Genomic DNA, 20,702 nt, shown 5'->3' on the forward strand with positions numbered 1-20,702 from the left:
TTCAATGCAGCTCCAAATCCCTAATTTTTCATTTGTTCACCACTTTACAAATTGCAACCTACAAGGATAAAAAGAAAAGACATTATCAAAAGATTTTGAAATATAAATTTGGGCCCAACTACCCAAGGCCCTAACTACATGCCTATAATACATACTACTAAAAAAAAAAAAATCGGACCCTCCCAAATTCTGGGCCCAGGGTCATCGCCCAGTGTGGCCCTCCTCCAGGGCCGACCCTAATTGATATTTAACTTATTTCTTTTAAATTTCTGGTTATAGTATTGTGATAGAATATTTAAATTATCATTTAAATATTTATAATTTGATCTCTAAATATAATATATTTATAGGTTTTTTTTTAAATAGAGGTACAATCAAAGTGCAATAAAAAAAGACTCAACTTTTGGACAGAGAAAAAAAAACTCAACTTTTGGACATAGAAAATTTCTATAAAATTAGATCAATTATCATAGAAATAATTAATTTAGTTCTTATTCGAAACTCAGTTAAGTTTATTTGACTTTTTAAACTTTTATATATTTTAAATTTATTTAGCTGATCAATGAATAATTATTTTTTCATATATTAATATGATTCATAATTTTTTTCATAGATATTGATACGACCATTGAGATCGGGCATCCTTTCTGCCACGTCGACCGCCTCCCACTCACTCGTCTAGCGCGCCACGCACGAGGACGGCGCACAGGCTAGCAGCCCTCGTCATTTATAATCCAACCCACTTATCTCATATAATTGTAAATTGGATCATATTTTTTAAATTAATCATTCCAAATTTCGTTACCTTTATCTAAACCGTTTTTAGTGAAGGACACTTTAAACCCTCTGGCCTCGACCTTCACGGGCACCGTTAAACAATTTGATGGACTTGCTTGCACTAATTACTCAGATAAAAAAATGAATTAATTTGGAAATAGCAAAATTAGAAAGAAATAAAAAGGAAATTGAAAATGTAGATAAGAAAAGAAAAAAAAGCTGACCAACAAAATATCCACGTCAAGCCTTTTGGCGAGGCCGAGAAACGCGGCCTGACACCGTGACACGAGCCGCCGCCGCCGCCTCCTCCTACCGGCGCGCGCATCTCTTGGCGTTTGACGCCGTTTGCCCGATCTTTCAGCCGCCGTCAACTACCCTGCCCGAAACCCTAATTATTAAATACAATTTAATAATAAATTTAATAATAAAAACCACCAGCCGACCACCACTTCCACCACCACCATCACCAAGCGTACCGCAACGCCAAATCCTCCCATCTTCGTTCGCATTCCCCCTTCCGCACGCTCCGCATCTCGCTTCTCCTCCACAGCTCTATTCCGATTCGCCTCCAGCGGTGGGATCTCTTTGCGGCTTTCTCTCCACCTCCCGACGCCTCTGTAGGTATTTTCCTTTTCCTTTCTTTTTCATTTTCTATTGCTTCGTGAAATTTCGCACCTTTCTTTCTTTTTTTCCTGTTTGATCGGTGGAAGTTCGCGGTTTATTGTGTGGTTTACGTTATGTGGGACGTTGTCTTCGATGCTCCTGTTCTTGGTGTTCTGTGCTAATTCGCGAACCGATTAGGGTCTGAGCGGACGGTTGGAAGCTGATTGCTTTCGCATAAGAGAGTTTCTGTTGCATGTGCTCGTTCTGGATGTCGAACTCTGGATCTTTCGTAGGTTCGTCTTCGTAGATCTAAGCGAAATATATTTTTTTTTTTTGGATTTGTTGGGGTTGTCTTTCTCATTCGTTTTTCGAGTGGATTTTTGGTTCGAGGCTTTATGTGCAGTTAATCTCCTAAATCAAGGTCTGATTGGTAGAAGACTGTTGATGTGTTTGCATTAGAGTTTGGTCTGATAACCTATAGGTTCTTATAGAAGTGAAGCGTAGTTTCTCCTTTGAATGTTTCTAGAAATTTGTCATTTGGCGTGCCCTGCGATTAGTAGCTTATGTAGGCCAATTACATGGAACTTACTAGAAAGTCTTTTAATGTTTTTCTTGTTGGATTAAGTTATGTTGTGAAAATATAAAGTTGACGTGTTCTTTTTTTTTTAAAAACTGTGATTTGATATGTTCAACTTGTTAGGATCCACTTAATCGATTGGAAATTTTATGCCATATCGCACCAGTGTGTATGGTGATGAGAAAAGGCACTGTAATTGTATTATCTCAAAGGTTAGGAATTTGGAAATCCTATCAAAATCCCCTGAATCTGTTTGAGTATTATTGCAAATTCAATTAATCAAAGAACTCTACAATATAGGGCCAAATATATCCCTAGCCCCCTATTCCAAATATCAGAAATGGAGTTTTAATTCTCAATTTTTCAAATCCAAAGACTAGAAATGGAATTGGAATCTTAGGATTTCATTACTAAATGGAAATGCCATTCTTTTCCCAACAGAAATTGGTTCTAAACAAGTTGTTTAGGTTTTGATCTTATCTTTTGGTGTTTGCGGAGGTATTATTTTCTGCTTTATTCCTCCAATCTTTAAAATTATTCATTGTTCGTACATCATCTCTTTAACTTCCCTTTTAAGTGAAGCAGAGATTTATTCTACTAAATCAGATTTTTTACTAGAAGTATATTACTTGCTATACTGCCATAATTATTGGTGTGCTTTCCTAAGAGTCTCAGTTGCTTCACTGTGGTATTTTTTCAACAGAATATATCCACTCATATTTACACATGGCATGCACGAGTTTCTTCACTTCTTAGATCATTGATACTTCTCTGGCTAACACACATATGCCGAAAGAGATTGATATAACAATTTAAGAATAATCTGGTTTGTTACTAATTCAAGATAATTCTAATAGTATGAATTTGTATGCTGAGTGAATGATGTGGTGGATAATCTCTTAAGTCCTAAAACAAGATAACAACCAGTACATGCAGATTTATGCGGTTCATTTTCTAGCTTCCATATGTTTCTTTGCTGGGCATAATTCACCATCTGGCAATTGCACTGTTTCATTATTGAGTGATATCATTTGACTTATTCTGGATAATAGTTGAGCAATTGGTTGATTGGTTCATCATCCTGGTGTTTCAGCTAATCTAGCTTCTTGGTTCTTCTTGATTGCATGTTGAATTTTGTGACTATTTTTACGTTGTATTCTCAGCTTCATGTGGCATGATTCTCCAGAGGCTCTACTATGCCATGCAAGTTTTGTTGAATTGTTTCTGGGATTTGTTTGTCAAAAGTCCTAACTGATGTATTTAGAAGCTGGCTGAGCGTATTGGCCTTTGGTTCCTGAACTCCTCATCATTTCCTTGCCTTTATAACCTTAACTGCAATGCTATTCTTATAATAAGCAATATGTACTCTTTGTAATTTTTTTTTTTGAAGTCCATGACATATGAATCTGAACCGTCAATAAGCTCTAATTATTTTAAAATATCGTCTGACCTATGTTTACCTATATATTGAATATCATACTTTGTTTTTTGTTCAAATGGATCCTTTTGATTGAACCAATTGTTATTAACGCAATTTTTATAAGAGATCTGAATCTTTGATCATTTATTTTATTCTTTCAGGAAAAATTTCACCACTCTTCTTTATAGTGTGAATGTGCAACCAATTGTTTTCCTGACACAAAATTCTGTTACTTGAATCTTTCTGTTAATGCTGATTATGATAGTTATACTCCAATTCCTCGCTTCTATATGCTCAAAATAAACGATACTGTCTATGTGAAAACATGCTAAGTGACTTTTCTAATTTGTGATCTGTGCGTTTCGACATTACTACCTTCTTTTATCTTATTATTTATGTATGATCTAATTCTTCAATTCCAGTTTGTTTTGCACCTTTGCATTACCTTTCTTTATCTCAATGTGTATGCAGTTTGAAGGCATCGCATCTTGCAACCTATGATATAAAGCTTGTTGGAGGTCTTTTTTACTCAGTATTATAGGTGTTTCATATGGGATTTGTGTGCTGATTATCATCAGATCTATAATTCAGTAGCCACTTGATCTCATATTCCTTAAATTTAGATCCTTCCGAACATGGACCGGGCCGATACATCTGGCTTTGTCAGTGGTGGTTGTCATAGATTTCATTCTTATTTCCATTTTATCTACATGGAAACACTTTTTTTTCTGAAATTTTAAGGCTGCTTAAATAAGAATTAGCTGCTATACTTTTCCAGCAATCCCCTTCCATATCACATTTGGTTTCTCAGAAACCTTCCATATGAAACGATGGATTTCAATACAACTGATCTCTTGTTGCTTGATAGAGAAACTTTAGCTTGCACTTCAGTGGTGCATACTGATCAGTTCTCAACTTTCAGCAAGGCCAACCATTTTAGTGACAGAACATTGGGTCTGGACTGCCTGGGATATAAAGTTGGCAAATCTGGAAGGTCACTGAATTTACAAACAAATTTTGAGTTCCCTACTCAAGATGATAACTGCCATCTTGTTCTTGGACTGGGTCCAACTCCAAATTTTTACTCTGCTGATCATGCCACGAATGTGTCTATTAAACCAAAAGAATTGGCATCTTCATTTAGTCAGAGTGTTTTGGGAACTGAATTTGGAATGTTAGAACTCGGTCTATCTAGAGGCAATTATGCAGCACCCACCATACAAAATGGTCATCATACTGAAATGTCTTCAACTGGAATATGTCTCCCCATTCCTGTTGTGGATGAAGGGTCAACTTCTGCCAAGAGAAAATTTGGTGGTTACATACCAACTCTCCTTTTTGTCCCTAGATCGGAGAGGGTTAACAGTCTTCAAAACCTGACTGTAGGCCAAGAATTGGTAGAAAATGTCAGTGATGCAAGCACCCACCAATCTCAACATCAGCAATATGTTCTTAGCCAGCTGCCTCAATTGAGTCCTGAGACCTCTGCAGCCACATTTTGCTCATTGGGAGGTAAAGATGATCCATTGGTTGTTGGTGGCTCAGCTGATCAAAGAATTCACCACCACCCCAAAAAATGCAGATTCGATGGTTGTTTAAAAGGTGCCAGAGGGGCATCTGGATTGTGTATTGCTCATGGAGGTGGGCAGAGGTGCCAGAAGCCTGGCTGCAAGAAAGGTGCTGAGAGTCGAACAGTGTACTGCAAAGCCCATGGAGGAGGGAAGCGCTGCCAGCAACTTGGCTGTACCAAGAGCGCAGAGGGCAAGACAGAATTTTGCATCGCCCATGGTGGGGGTCGTCGATGTGGTCATCTCGGGTGTACCAAGGCAGCACGTGGCAAGTCAGGGCTGTGTATTAGACATGGTGGTGGTAAAAGGTGCACAGTTGTAGGCTGCATGAAGAGTGCGGAGGGCCAGGCAGGCTGTTGCATCTCTCACGGTGGAGGCAGGCGATGCCAGTATCTGGGATGCAGCAAAGGTGCACAAGGCAGCACCCTATACTGCAAAGCACACGGTGGAGGCAAACGTTGCATTTTTGAAGGATGCAGCAAAGGGGCTGAAGGGAGTACATCTCTTTGCAAGGGACACGGTGGTGGCAAGCGTTGCCTCTTCGAGGGAGGTGGGGTCTGCCCAAAGAGTGTTCATGGCGGCACAAATTTCTGCGTAGCTCATGGTGGAGGAAAGCGTTGCGCCGTGCCAGGATGTACAAAAAGTGCCCGTGGCCGCACTGATTGCTGTGTGAGGCATGGTGGGGGCAAACGGTGCAAATTTGAGGGATGTGGGAAAAGTGCGCAGGGAAGCACAGACTTCTGCAAGGCTCATGGTGGAGGTAAGCGCTGTTCATGGGTTATGGGGTGTGAGAAGTTTGCTAGGGGAAAAAGTGGTTTATGTGCAGCCCATGGTAGTTTGATAGTCGCACAAAACGAACAAAAGGCTGGGAGCCTGATTGTATCAACCTCTATAACTCATGAAAGCCACAAAGACAATGAGATTTCATCATCAGGAGTGAGCTCCTTATCTGACTGCACGGAGTCCTACGATAGCATGGGGATGGACCAGCATCTCATGCCTCCTCATGAGTTGGCCCCTCAATCCATGAGATCGCAGTCTTCCAGCTTCGGGTTTGCATTCACAGAGGGCAGAGTGCACGGTGGGGGCTTGATGTCATTCCTTGGAAGAAACCTGAAGAATGCTGTCAACGATGTCGATGTGTGAACTTCACTTAATTTATTGACAAGAGGGGAATTGGCTGGAAATTAGAACAGCTTGTCTATAATCTATATTATTGGTTCATGGGCCTGTATTGGAACTCCATTATATTATCCAGTTTGTTGTAGTGTCAGCAGTGTTATAAAATTGGGTGTGGTAGTAGTTTAAAGAGTGTTCTTAGCTGTTCCACCCAGTAGCTTTGGAAGATTCCACTTCCCTCAACTTTCAGATTCACTGTTAATGCCGATAGTGTAGTTTAAGTGGATGTAATAAGTCTTAGTGCGATTTATGCTGTATACGGTGTTTGTTGATATGCTTTGAACATTATGATTAGTTGTCAGCATGCAATGTTTCTGATGTTGTAGTATGTCTAGTAAAATATGTGACTCAAAATTTATCTTGTTTTGACCTAAATCGCTTGTGATAGTCAATATTCAAGACAAGAGCACTCAAGTATTTTGCTTTCTGCACTTATTTCATATAATAATATTGACAGATTAAGTAGTGCCTTTGCACTAGTTTGAATAAGTATATTTACTTTAAGTACTCTCATCCTCTCTTTTGTCTTTACAAACATTTTAAATCTTCAACTAATGTTTTGTATGAGCCTCCTTGTTCATGATTCTACAATTTTGTATCAGCCTTTAGAATAGCCGTCTATCAAAATAAATCAGAAAGTAAAAAATAAATTCTAACGGAGGGGAAATATCATTGGGAGCATCTTGCTGAAAGAAGGCGAGTCTGCCATCCATAAGCATGTGTTCGGGTTATTTTGGTAAATATCTAACAGTAGCGTATATTTTGGTAATTTGACGAAAATATTTCCAGTAGAAGATGACAGAGGGGAAAGCATTGGGAGCATCTTGCTGAAAGAAGGCGCACAGCCGTCGCATTGCTCCGCCCGCTTGGAACTCCCAACTGTTCCGATCCCTTCAGATCTGCTGTTTTCCAGTTTCTCGGAGCCGTCATCAAGTTTCGATCTTTCTCGCACCACTGTATCAGGCCCCGGTTACGAGATTAAAGTCTTGCTTCACTCTGTTGCTCGAATCCCGTGTTAGATGTTGTATTCGTATCCTGATCTGCGCACCCGATATCTGGACCAGATCGAGAGATAGAGAGAAACCTGTCGCACTTTATGTGGCTTCTGGTCTTGAAGTAACTGGCTCCGGAATTCCAGGGTAAAATAGGGTTCTTTTTTGGTACTCCATCCAGTTGAAGATGGTCTTCTGGGAAGGGTACATAAGTGATGAGTTGATGGGCACCTTTGCCCCAATCGTAGTATATTGGCTGTACGCAGGAGTGTATCAGCTGTTGCCGTCTCTGGACCAGTACCGATTGCATACTAGAAAAGAAGAGGAGCAGAAGAATTTGGTGCCTTTACCTTCTGTGATTAAGGGAGTTTTGCTTCAGCAGTTGGTTCAGGCCACAGTTGCAGGACTCATGTTCTTGGTGAGTAGTCCAACTCCGTCGATAGTGCTGACCTTTATTCTTCCTTTTGTTTCTTTGAGAAATCGCTTTTCATTAACGGATCTATGTTGTATTAGGAATGGGTATAACTTCATGAGATTGCATTGATATTATGTTAGAACTTATAGTTAATAGTGTTTCTTATTGGATTTTAGTAGATCTGGCGGACAGATATACTCCAGAATTGGGGTTTGATATAATTATGCTACTACTCAAATATTGGTTGCTAGGGATGCAATACTTCTTTCTCGTTGGATAGAAACACAATGACCACATTATGGAAGCAAGAACTTCAAAGGATCATGGAGAATAGAAAGACAAACCGTAAAAAAAAAAGAAACAATTTGACGTGGTTCAGCCAGCTTCCTTAAGTCCATCACTACATAGAGTAATTCTTATGATGTCACCACCATGCATCACTCAAATGGTGCTACAATGTCTTCCCACTGATGGTTTTACTCTTTCTTTGATTTGTTGGATCGTGAATACGTGAGAGTTATTTTATAAATTTAAAGTAAAATTGCAGCAGAAAGATTAAACTGAAAAGAACATAAAAAAAACTTGGGCGATTTTACTTGGTTCGGAACTTTCGGCGACTTCTACTCCAAGACCCAGGTCTCGCGGATCTATTGATAAATAATTCACTAAGCGCCTCTTCCGAAACTACCGAAGAGGTAATCGAATACAAAGATAGGGACAGTGTAACAATCTACACTTCCCTTTTAAAGTAGTAATATGAAAATTACAGCACGATTAAAAGTTACCAATAATTTAGAGCGTGCTCGTGTGTTGTTGTCGGTCTGCCAGAGATGATCGAATGACTTGGAAAAGCAGCTCGGTGGCAGAAAGACTTCTTTGAAGCAGCAGCAGGAAACCGGAGCAATCGGAACGCCAACCGGGCACGTAGAAGCTTGTAAATTGAGTTGTGTTGAAGGGCTGGTTGAGATGCTCTTTTATAGAGTGTGGAAGACGCTTTCCATAGCGTTGAAGGCACTTTCCATAGGCAATATTTTATCCTGAAGAAACTACTCCTTATCATCGACTAAGCCTTCTGTGTTATCCAATTGAAGACCTTCCAAGCTCCCGAAGGTGCCTTCCATACTCAAGGCGCCTTCAAAGCTCCCGAAAGCGCCTCAGTGTTGTTTATCCGTGCGCTCCATTTGCCTTGCAAGATGTGTTATCCAACACTAAAACATCTAACATGCAAAACAAAGTTAGTACAAATAATAATTATTAGTTCCTGTCCTTTTGGGACCAGGAACTAGTCAAGGTCTCAGTTTATAGATCCAAAATGGACCTAAACTGGACCAACGCCTAAAGTCCAATCTTGGACTCATCCTCACTCGAATTCTCTCTTCCAGTGACTTACCTTTACTTATCAATTTGTAGTCTATTGACTAGCCTCTTGACCCACCAGGTCTTCTCGCCAGTTGTCAAGTTCGCAGACTCAACTGGACTTCGGCCCGTTGTCAGGCCTCGCGGATCCAACCGCACTTCCTGCTAGATATCATGTTGGCCCTTTGACCTATCTAGACCTCACACTAACTATCGGGTCCTCAGACCTAGTTGGATTTCATCCTGGTGTCAGGTCCCTAGACCCGTCAATCCCTGCACGCTCAGTAAATGCATTAGATCACAATAACACCTAACTTAACTCACTTGTCATTCATCAAAAGTTGAGTTAGACTGTTAGTGTAAATTACATTAACAATTTCCTCGTTTTTGATGTAATGACAACCTGATTAGAGTTAGGAAAAACAAGTGCATAAAAAATAATGCATAAAATAACTTGATATGTATCAGTCTAAGAGTTTTGGATTTTTAATTTTGTTTCTTCTCTTGATCGCCTATTTTTTCTAACTTTTCTAACTTAATCCCCTACTCTCCCCCTTTGATATTCATAAAAAATTACACTGATAAATGTACCCAACTATGAAAATTGTAATAAAACTTTAGTAAGCATAAAACTTTCAAAGTAATTATAAAAATCTATAGGTTTATTGGAGGGAGGAGTTAAAAATTTTCTAAAGTATATTAAAAGAAATTTTCAAACTTTTCAAAAAATTGTGAAAACTTTGAAAATTTAATTTGCTAAACAAATCATTTTGTAAAAAGTAGGGTAAGGCTGCGTACAATGAATCCTTTCCCCGGACCTCACATGACGGGTGCTTGTGCACTAGGCTGCTTTTTTTTTAAAATCATTTTGTTGCACGAATATGGTAAAACAATTTAAAATGTTTTCAAAGAAGTTTGGCTAAGCAAAATAAATTTGATAACATTTTCAAAATAGTTTTCAAACAAACTAAAAAGGTTTGCCAAAGTTAATTTTCAAAGTAAAAGGATAACTTTGGCAAGAGTTTTCAAAGAATTTTTACAAAGCAAGTATTGAAAGGTATTTTGCAAAATATTTTTCACCAAGATTAAGTAAAGTAATTTTTCAAAACAATTTTCAAAGGGATAAAATATTTTTCAAAAAAAAAAATTTTTCAAACTAATTTCTTTTCCAAAGCATTTTTGACTTTTTTTAAAACAAAGTTTATAGAGAGTTTTTCAAAGCAAATTTTGAAATATTTAGCCAAAACATTTAAAAAATTAAGTTTTAAAATCCTCTTTAGTTTGCAAAAAGGAGTAAGAAAAGAATTAAATCATTTTGAAATAATTTGCAAATATCCTCCTTTTGAATCTGATATATTTTTTTTCAAAATAATATTCATCTAAAAATTGACCTTAAATGTCTAACCATTAGTTACTAACTAACTATCATAAGATAGTAATGTTCACTTGGTTAGTCAAGTTAAGTAAATATATCCAATTAATATTTGACTAAAATGGATTACTTAACCTGATCACTGTAACCTTGGTATTTTTTGTCCAGACCTATGTTGACGTACTGATATTAGCATCTGAAGTCCAGTCAATAGACCTACGCATCTCACGGCCTTCTAAGTTTTGAATACACAACAAGGTAGACCTAGCATATTTGTGAGATGCTCGTTACCTAGATTTATAGAATCATGCTTTCTAGGGGATTGTCCTAGACTAAGGCCAGAATAAATTTTGAAATAATAAGGAAATGAGAATTTTTAGAAAAGTTATTCTTAAATTTATTTAGCTTAGAATTTTAAAAAAAGTTAATGCAAGTCCTAGAATTTGCAAGTTATTTAAAAATTGTTTAAAGGAAAAACATATTCTATTTTTTTAAAAGGAATTTCCTAGATTATTCAAATCAGGTGGTCATAAAGTAACTGAATAGATGAATCAAGTCAAGCAGATACACAATGTATATAATTATACTGAATACAATCAAGTTTGGTCATCATCTGCAGGGTTGATCAGACACTTGTAAAGCTTGAAGTATCGATTGCATCTGTATGTCTAGCTGCCGAAATCCGATGGTCATCTCCTCTTGGAGAGAGGTAAATCCAGTGATCATCTCCCTCCAGAGATAGATGAACCTCTCCGAGATTGATTGCCGGATTTGTGCGGAAGACTCCTCAAGTCTAACAAGTTGGTCCTCTACGAATAGTGAAGTCAAAGGCTAGGTCAAGGTCGAGGGTTGGGTCGAAAGAGATCCAAAGAGCTCGTCAACTGTAAATGCTGGCATCTCCTCCCCCTCAGTCGGAATGATAGGTGGGAAATCCTCCTCGGCCTCGTTTGGAATGTCTAGCTGCGGTCCCACTCTCCAAGCCAGCCCCTTGAGCGGTAATATCTATATGCACTAATGCAAGCTAATGCTGACCAATCTCATCATATGCGCTAAGGGAAGTAGACATACCTTGGGTCATATCTACCCCTATGGTCGAAAATATGAAAGTCAAAATGTGACAATAAGGCATATGAGCCTGTCACCTAGTGATGAGACTGGATGCATGAATGATATTCTGAAACATATAATGCAATATCGATGTCTAGTCGCTGTCATAGTGCATAAAGGAAGAAAGAATGTGAGGGACGCATCATTGCAATATCGCGAGATGTGATCGGCAAAAGACATGTGGCCAGAACTCGAAACAGGACAGTCTTGAACCCTAAGAGAGAGACTTGAAGTCAGTAGGCACTCTCTCCTCCCCCCAAAAATACATATGGATAATATCCAATGTAATATAGTAGGGTTCGCCAAATGGCAAATCCCTACTAGGGTAACACAGAAACAGGCATACCGACCTCCTAAATCCTAAACTATCATACAAAAGAGTGGGTGAAAATCTAAAGTCCTTACCACTTACTTTTGTGGAGTATGTCAAGTCATCGATCTTAACTAGGTTATAAAATTGGGCACATAAGTCTAAGTTGACTGAATGACTATAGTAAACTAATCTATCTAATTGATAATAGTTAATAACTTATATAACGAGGGCACAATATTGGATAAAGAACAACCGACTTAGAAACCTAGATTTTAATGCAATATATGACCGCTCTAAGAAATCTAGCCTAAGTCGGAAATCTAACATTGGTAGAGGGGATACTGCTCGAACTGGGTTGGGACGGAATAATATTCCGTCGTTTCCTAAAGTAGTTTATACATGCAAACATTAAAGAAAAAGCATACAAATAAAGAAAATAACTAGATAGGTTGAGTTAGAGGGTACTTGGAGGCATAGTTGGGGCTTTGAGGGAGAAAAATGGAGGAAGATGTGTAAATGGCCGCTGGAAGGCGCCTTCTCCAAACGAGTTTTGCGAATAGAGAACACCTCTGTTTGCTGTAAAAATCTAGGTTTAAGGCGCCTTCAGGTCAACGGAGAGCGCCTTCCATGCGTTCTGGAGGGTGCGTTCAACTGACTGAAGGTGCCTTCAGTCTGTTGGGTGGAAATTTTGCCACTCTTTTGAGGGCGCCTCCGATTGTGTCGGAGGCGCCTTTGACCTTTTTTTAAAAATGTTTTGTTTACTTTCATTTTAAGTTTTAATTTAAATTTAATTTGTTTTTAATTTTTAGATTAATTTTAATTTTAAATTTTAAGTTAAGTTTAAATTTTAATTTAAGTTTAAGTTTTAAGTTAGGTTTTAAATTTTAATTTTAAAGTTAAGTTTTAATTTTAAATTTTAGGTTGAGTTTAAGTTTTTAATTTAAGTTAATTTAATTTAATTTTATTCATATCACTCGATCTATATTTTCAATCAACAAATCCTATAATTTTGTGAGATGAGTTAAGTTGAATTTCAGGATTTGGTTTAACTTGTGCTAGATTCAAGTTTAGTTTTGGATTCAACAAATAGACATTCTTTGGATAAACGTTTAAACTGTGGCGAGTCATTTGGACATCATTAGAGTAACCACGCCTTTGAAAATTTTCAAATAGTCCTGTCCACTAAACTTAGTACAAAACTTTGGTCTAATCAGTTAGGATCAGTAAGGGATAGCTTCAATTAGTTATACTAAGCCAAATGCACCAGGTCGAAGGCATATCTTCCTAAACATACATAGACAGAGCTTTCCAAACTTACTATCATCTAAAACTTCTCCAGTACTATTTTTCAAATTAAAACCTAGTCCTAATTACCCAGCCGGGTAAATTATTATTTTGGAGGTACCAACTAATTTGGAGTTTCCCCTGAATTATTAAACTTTGGATTTAGATTTTAGGTTTGTGTCGATTTACTTTATAGTTATAATAAACTTGATTATAGTTTAAGTTTAGATTAATTTCATATTTACTTGATTTAAGTTTAGTTTTTAATTTAATTTTATTTTTTAGGTTAGAATTTAGCTTAGAAGGTCTAATTTTTGAGATCAAGGTTGAGTTATTTGGTTTATTTTGATTTAGTTTTAGGTAGCGTATTTTATTTTTAGGTACATAGAACTGATTGAGTCTTACTTGCGTGGTTAGACACTCTTACTCCTAGTGAACATTTTTCTTAACAGGTTCACTAAGTGTTCTTCATCATCTGAGTCTGGGTCAGACACATCTTCTAGTTTTGGTTTAGTTCTAGATATTTTTTGGACGATCCTGCAACAAGAGCAATACCTTTCTCGACGGGTTTGGCGTTAGTCTGTTCATGCAGCTCTAATTTATAGAATAATTCGTCTAATTTTAATTTAAATAAATTTCTTGAAATTTTATAGGCATCTACGATGGATGCCCACAATGCATTTCGAGAAAATGCGTTTAGAGCATACCTTATTAAATCTCGGTTCTCCATCTAGTGGTCGATTATTTGGAGCCCGTTAGGATGTCCTTGATCCTCGTGTGCAACTGACTTGCAATCTCTCGTTCCTGCATTTTGATGTTAAATAACCTATTTAAAAATAAATCTCTTTTAGTTACCTTTGCGTCATTGGTCCCTTCATGTAGTTCTATAAACTTGTCTCACTGCTCCTTTGCGTTCTGGTGTGGTCCGACACTGTTCAGCTCCAGCTAAACCTTCGTCAGACCGTATTGAATTGTATTGAGGGCCTTGAAGTCGATTTGGGTCTTCTTCTTCATCTCCGGATTCCAATTTTCCGGGTCCATTGGAATTCCGGTGTTGTGGTCGACTGATGCCTTGTATTCTTTGGTGATGCTGAACCACTGGTCGAAGTTAGTCTTCAGGTATACTTCCATTCCAGTAGGGAAAGTTGTCTCCATTGAATAGCGGGGGACGAATTGTACTGGATCCCTCAGTTTGAGCCATGAATTTACTGAAAAAAAAACTTAAAACGAATATCAAGACTGGATCTTGGGGTAAGTAGTGTGGGAAAAAGATGCAATTATTGCAGTTATAATTAAGTGACAGAAATCGAAAAAATCGAAAAAGCGATGATCCCCCTGCTTGATCGGTGGTTGCATCAATTCAGATCTAACTAGGTTCTGATACCACTTGTTGGATCGTAAGTACGTGAGAGGGGGGTGAATCACGTGAGTTTACAAAAAACAGAGTTATTTTATAAATTTAATGTAAAATTGCAGCGGCAAGATTAAATTGAAAAGAACACAAAAAAAACTCGGTCGATTTTACTTGCGTTCGGAGCCTTCGGTGACTCCTACTTCAAGACTAGTCTCGCGGACTTATCAATTGGTAATTCACTAAGCGCCTCTTCCGGAACCGTCTAAAGAGGTAATCAAATACAAAGATAGGGACAGTGTAACAGCTTACACTTCCTTTTAAAGCAATAGTATGAAAATAGCAACACAATTAAAAGTTACCAACAATTTAGAGCGCGCTCGTGTGTTGTTGTTGGTCTGTCGGAGATGATAGGATGACTCGGAAAAGCAGCTCGATGGCAGAATGACTTCTTTGAAGCAGCAGCAAGAAACCGGAGCAATCGGAATGCCAATTGAACGCGTAGAAGCTTGTAAATTGAGTTGTGTTGAAGGGCTGGTCGAGATGCTCTTTTATGGAGTGTGGAAGGCGCCTTCCATAGCGTTGAAAGCGTCTTTCATAGACAAAGTTTTATCTCGAAGAAATTGCTCCTTATCGTCGACTAAGCCTTCTGCGTTATCCGACTGAAGGTGTCTTCCGAGCTCCCGAAGACGCCTTCCATGAACAGTACTCAAGGCGCCTTTAAAGCTCCTGAAGGTGTCTCGGGTGTGCTCCATTTGCCCTACAAGATATGTTAGTCTAACACTAATACTTGCAAAACAAAGTTAGCATAAATAATAATAAGCAGTAATAATTAGCTTTTGTCCTTTCGGGACCAAGAACTAGTCAAGATTTTAGTTTAGGGATTCAAAATGGACTTAAATTGAACCAACGCCTAAAGTCCAATCTTGGACTCGTCCTCACAGGAACTCTCTCCTCCAGTGACTTACCTTTACTTACCAACTTACAGTCTATTGACTAGCCTCTCGATCCACTAGGTCTTCTTGCTAGTTGTTAGGTCCGTAGACCCAACTAGACTTTGGCCAGCTGTTAGGCCCCGCGGACCCAGCCGGACTTCCTGCCAGATATCAGGTTAGCCCTTTGACTTATCTGGGCTTCACACAAACTATCTGATTCTCAGACCTAGTTGAGTTTCATCCTAATGTCAGGTCGACCCGTCAATCCATGCACGCTCGGTAAATGCATTAGATCACAATAACACCTAACTTAACTCACTTGTCATTCATCAAAACCTGAGTTAGACCGTTAGTGCAATTTACACCAACATGGTGGTTGGGAAGGAGTCTAGGATTAATAAACAGACTATTTCTTGTAATTGTTGATGGTTGCAGCTTCTGGAAGAATGGAGCACCAGGCCAGGTCAGTAAGCATCTGGTACGGCCAGCATGGCATTCCGTCGATTGATCATTTTTACTATTGGTTATTCACTGATTTGGGTCGGCTTAACACTTGGTTGTGTCTGCTAGTATGAAGTCAGGTTGGCGATCCCATTGAATCCTAGTAGGGGTGTATCACTCATGCTGGATCAGCGAGCTCACCAGGGAAATACAATATTATTGTATACTTGGAAGTAGGAGATATGATATGAATGAATTGTTTTTCTGAAATCTCTTTTGCAATTCTTGTTCTTGTTCCTAACTCAAAATTAAAAAAGGACACAAACTATTGAAGAATAAAAAACTCTATATTTTTTCTAGCTCTTGTTTACTTAAATGTTAGATTATACATTATTCAATAGAATAACTGGTTATATGGAATCTTATACTTCATTAATGTACTTTAAGGTATCACTTCCTATCTTCGTGCAATGCGTGCTATGCTAACTATTCTGAAAACTTTTCCTTCTTGATATCCACAGCTGTGTACTTACCTCATATGACCTCGTACCTCGTATTATCCTTGGTTCTTTATAATGTAGGTTGATGCTAACTTTTCCTTAGAGATGAATTTAAAGACGAATTTAGCCCTTACAATTATTCCGTTGATCTAGTATGTAATTTGATGCTAATTTTGTTTTAGCCTGCTAGCATTACAATGTGATATACCAAATGTTCGTCTTATATTAGTATTCAGCAGAAGCCTATTACGGCGTTGTGAGTATTGAGACTTGGAAGAAGAGCGGGTGACTATTCTTTCCCACTATGGATGCACTACTGATGATCTTTGAAATTTTAAGACCTAGCAAGCCAAGCGATAACTTTGTTTTGTCCTTGTTGTCAAGTGAATTCTAAGTTGTTATAAATGATCTGACACCAATTTGATACAATCTTGTGTATGCCTTCTGATAATATGGATTTGGGCAATTACTAGCTTGGAATGTGTTGTTACACGCTATCAAGTCCTTAGCTAGAAATGGCTAGGACACTTTGTATTAATATTGAACTTGATAATTACAAAATCAAAAACCAGGATTTGGAGCCCTGGTTCAATTGTTTGAATTTATTAAATACTCCAAAATTTCAACAGATGGTTCAATGGGTTTTGGCATAACCATGTGAACTTGCTGAGTATGAACAAATTGATTGGCTCCTAATTAAACCTCCAGTTGAGATATTACTTGTATGAATAGCATCTTACATGATTTATAGGCATCTCAATATCTATAAAGAATCCTCATCTTGCTGTCTAGTCATGTCAATCCATCATACCATCATCATTCCTACTTGCCAGTCCTCCCCTGCCCTCTCATCTTCTGATCTCTTTCTCTCCATTCCCTCTCTTAAATCTTATCCTTTTGCTATTTCTTCCTCCTAACCTTGCAGATTAAAGTGATCTTAATTCAAGGTTTTAGATAGATCATGGATTATGGTTTTTGAACAATTAAACTTGTATTAGCTCGGACCTTGTCCTTACAGCTACAAAGATTATACTAGCAATTTGTTTACGTTGAAAAAGAAATCTGTGTATTTGTTCACTCAATGTGCTTGTTGATCTGCCAAACTTGGGCATATTGTGCATAGTGCCACTCACTGTGTATATAAACATCTTAAATTTGGGTGGTGTACTTATAAAAATCTTTGAGCATTAAGTATCACCCATACTGAAATTGATAGTGTCAAAACTGTTATTTCAAATTTGTTGTTTACAATTGGAGACTAAGGGTCTATGGGCTTCAAGTCATCAGGGGTGCTTTCCTTCTCTCTGTTCGTTTGGGGAGGACATCGAGAGGAAACAAAATAGTTTAAATTTTATCTATTATCTTATTTTGAGTGAAAAGAAAAGAAAAGAAAAGAAAAAATTTTATATTATTTTACTCTATTTCATTTATCTTGTTTAGTTAACGATATTGAAGGTTATTCTCCCTGATTTGTGTTCATGAGATGTGCAATTTGATGATATTGCAATCCTCTTCTCTATTTCTTCCAAGTAAATAAGAGAAATCAAATATTTTATTTCGTTTGAGTCCTTTTCTTGCCTGCCTTATTTCCGTCAAAATAAACACAAGTTATTAGATAAGTTTTTCTCTAGATTATGCAGCATAATAACTCTTCACAGTATATACTTTCATTTTGTTGCTAATAAGAGCTTAACTACATGAATATGAACACTATTTTTCTAATATAATTTAGATATTACTTTCCTGCTTGTAATCCATTGGAAAATTCTTTAGCCAAGGCTTACACTATACTTTTGCTTGCTAATATACTTGTAAATTGTAACTTCATCTACTGTCACTTCTGCACCAGGAGCTTGACACCCATTTGTTTACCATTCTAATAATACTGACACTTAATTCTAGTCCTATGCTTACCATGCATTTTCATGACACCTCCATTGCCAAGATCTAGGATTCCACTTGCCTACTTTTTTCCGATAAACAAATCCATTAGTTTAGTCTCATATATTGATATTCTGTTACTGTGGTTGTACACATGCATGTTGTGGGTGCTGTTGATCTAAATGGGATGACTTGGTTCCTTCATCTTAACATTTATAAAACCAGAAAACTATGTCTGATTCACATTTGTATTTTTTAATCTGTACGCTTATTTCAGGCGACTGCCAAGCCAACTTCAACAGGTAGCATAACTCAACCACCGCTACTTGTCCAACTGATCCAAATTGTGGTAGCAATGTTCTTAATGGACACATGGCAATACTTCATTCATCGATACATGCACCAGAACAAGTTCTTGTACCGGCATATCCATTCACAGCATCATAGACTTGTTGTTCCTTACGCTATTGGTGCTCTTTACAATCACCCACTGGAGGGGCTTCTTCTTGATACCTTTGGTGGTGCCATCTCATTCCTGATCTCAGGGATGACCGCACGAACCTCAGTGTTCTTCTTCTGCTTTGCTGTTGTCAAGACGGTGGACGATCATTGTGGCCTTTGGCTACCTGGAAACATTTTCCATGTCCTCTTTCAGAACAACACTGCCTACCATGACATCCATCATCAGCTCCAGGGCACAAAGTACAACTACTCCCAGCCGTTCTTCTCGATATGGGACAGGTTGCTGGGCACCTACATGCCGTTCAGCTTGGTGAACCGTCAAGAAGGTGGATTCGAGGCGAGGATACTAAAAAAGACTACTTGACATGTTCTGAGATGGAGATTTAGTTGGGTGTGCATACAAATATACCAGTCAATGAAAATCTACACCGTTCAATCCTCTCTAAACCAGTAGGATGTTTCACTTTTTGTATCGGTTCGTCCATTCTCATTGTTCGGAGTCGCAGCCACTGGCTCACACATTACATGTTTTTCTAGAAATTCCGTGATTCCTCCCGTGTAAAGTATTTCTCCTGCAGTGTTTGGGATGTTTTGTAGTGGTACTCGACTTTGTGGACGTTTTGGAATTTTCAGAACTTGTGAGTCAAACTTTCTCATGTAGAGAAGAGATTGAACCAAAGTAGATCAGATTAAATTGTTTTTTTTGTAAGATTGCATTATTTTCTTAACCTTTCAACTGTTATATTTGTGTGAGAATTACATCCTAACTAATGATTCCAGCAAGTGAAGCCCAAAAGCTTGTGCAACCCTCGCAGCTCCTACGTGACCATGATGAGTGTATGATTTTTTTGATGATAATCAAGGTGTCTGAGACTTGGTCTCCGGGAGGTGGGCGACCTTTCTCCCGGTTCATTTGCATTTTGTAGTGTGTCATAGTTGAGATTTGAATCATGGATACTTTTGCTGTTGGGTGACGAGTGCATGATGCATGGACGGACTTCCGATTTAAAGTTCGCTAGACTTGGCAGAGGCACCACCTGTTCCATGAATCTCTCAAATCCATATCGTTGTCCGAAAGAGACTTCTCAGGAAGCAATGCAACAGCGTCACCATCTTCCTCCCTGTTCCTTGAATCCATGTCTGTGAATTAACTTTGGTGCCCCTCATGCCTTTCCCTCTTTCTGTGAACTTGTCGAAGGGGAGAAATGCAGTCCAGGAATCATGAAATTATGTGTAAAATAATGTGATCAGGGAAAAAAATTCTTTAAATTGTAATCTAAATGCCAAGAAAGATGGTAGTTTGATTCCAAGTTGTGATTTGTTCTTGTTAAACTGCTACTAATTCGAGACAGATTGTTTGATGCCAATTTAATTAACTGGTTTGATAGCAACATCGTTTTTGTGTGTGTCTGTGTTTCATCTGTTTCTATCCTCTTTTCTGCTTGTAACTGGTTTATCGTTATATCTGTTGAGTTTCTGTATCATCTATATCTGTAAATCATAAGGAAAGTTTGCATAATTTACCAGCTTTGATATCATTGAAGTGTTGATTAGAAGAAATACCTTGAAACTACCTCATGTTTTTAAGTCGTTGACAAGAAGAAATACAGTGTGTATTTTTTTTTATACTTCTTGTGATTTCTAGAGTTTACAAGAAGTATATTCATCCTCAACTGTTCTCCACATGAACCGAAGACCTGTTTCAATTAATAAGTAATAATCACAATGTAGAATTTCTTTTGTTTCAAGTTAAAAGAAGTTTATGCAAATAAATTTTAAAATTGAGCTTAATTCAAAAAGAAGAATGGTAAAGTAATTATTTTGTGGCGCTATATGATTATAAGTTTTTATATTTTTTTTTACTTTATTAATTATATTGAAGAATATCTTAGTACATAGTAGAGTAAAACTGTATACAATAGACCCTTACTTGAAATCCTATATTGACGGAAGCTTCGCACATTGGATTATCTTTTTGCTTTATTAATTATATTATTGCCTATACTGAATTAAGGTCCTAACTCCGCTCCTAAGTATCAGACCTGTGATTTTGGGCCATAAGGTGAGAACCAAAAATGATGACCTCAAAACTTGATATTCATATATTTTTCAATCAACGTAAATATAACAGTATAATTGTAACATGATTTCTAGAAATAAAAGATAGAC

General features: G+C 37.7%; 2 protein-coding genes across 3 annotated transcripts; both read left to right on the plus strand.

Annotated features, from left to right (window-relative positions):
- The first annotated feature begins 1,218 nt into the window (after window positions 1-1,218).
- On the plus strand, window positions 1,219-6,452 carry LOC121967749. Of its 2 annotated transcripts, none has more exons than XM_042518167.1 (2): window positions 1,219-1,398; window positions 3,849-6,452. In XM_042518167.1, exon 2 carries the CDS (start codon window positions 4,208-4,210, stop codon window positions 6,089-6,091), a length of 1,884 nt encoding a protein of 627 aa, XP_042374101.1. In that variant the 5' UTR covers window positions 1,219-1,398; window positions 3,849-4,207; the 3' UTR covers window positions 6,092-6,452. The 2 variants fall into 2 exon arrangements, with proteins under 2 accessions (XP_042374101.1, XP_042374102.1); XM_042518168.1 differs by having other exon boundaries at window positions 1,219-1,394.
- Window positions 6,453-6,898: 446 nt separating this feature from the next.
- LOC121967750 (very-long-chain aldehyde decarbonylase GL1-9-like) lies at window positions 6,899-19,242 on the plus strand. The gene is made up of 2 exons (XM_042518169.1): window positions 6,899-7,534; window positions 18,349-19,242. Exons 1-2 carry the CDS (start codon window positions 7,304-7,306, stop codon window positions 18,895-18,897), a joined length of 780 nt encoding a protein of 259 aa, XP_042374103.1. The 5' UTR covers window positions 6,899-7,303; the 3' UTR covers window positions 18,898-19,242.
- The last annotated feature ends 1,460 nt before the right edge of the window (window positions 19,243-20,702 follow it).

The sequence above is a fragment of the Zingiber officinale genome, chromosome 3B (genome assembly GCF_018446385.1).
Source record: "Zingiber officinale cultivar Zhangliang chromosome 3B, Zo_v1.1, whole genome shotgun sequence".
Lineage (NCBI taxonomy): Eukaryota > Viridiplantae > Streptophyta > Magnoliopsida > Zingiberales > Zingiberaceae > Zingiber > Zingiber officinale.

What these genes read in the sequence shown, in the direction of transcription:
- LOC121967749 (XM_042518167.1), top strand. Translation starts at nt 4,208, where the DNA reads ATGGATTTCAATACAACTGATCTCTTGTTGCTTGATAGAGAAACTTTA.
- LOC121967750 (XM_042518169.1), top strand. Translation starts at nt 7,304, where the DNA reads ATGGTCTTCTGGGAAGGGTACATAAGTGATGAGTTGATGGGCACCTTT. An exon ending in TTGCAGGACTCATGTTCTTG is followed by an intron (nt 7,535 to 18,348) that starts GTGAGTAGTCCA and finishes CGCTTATTTCAG; the next exon opens with GCGACTGCCAAGCCAACTTC.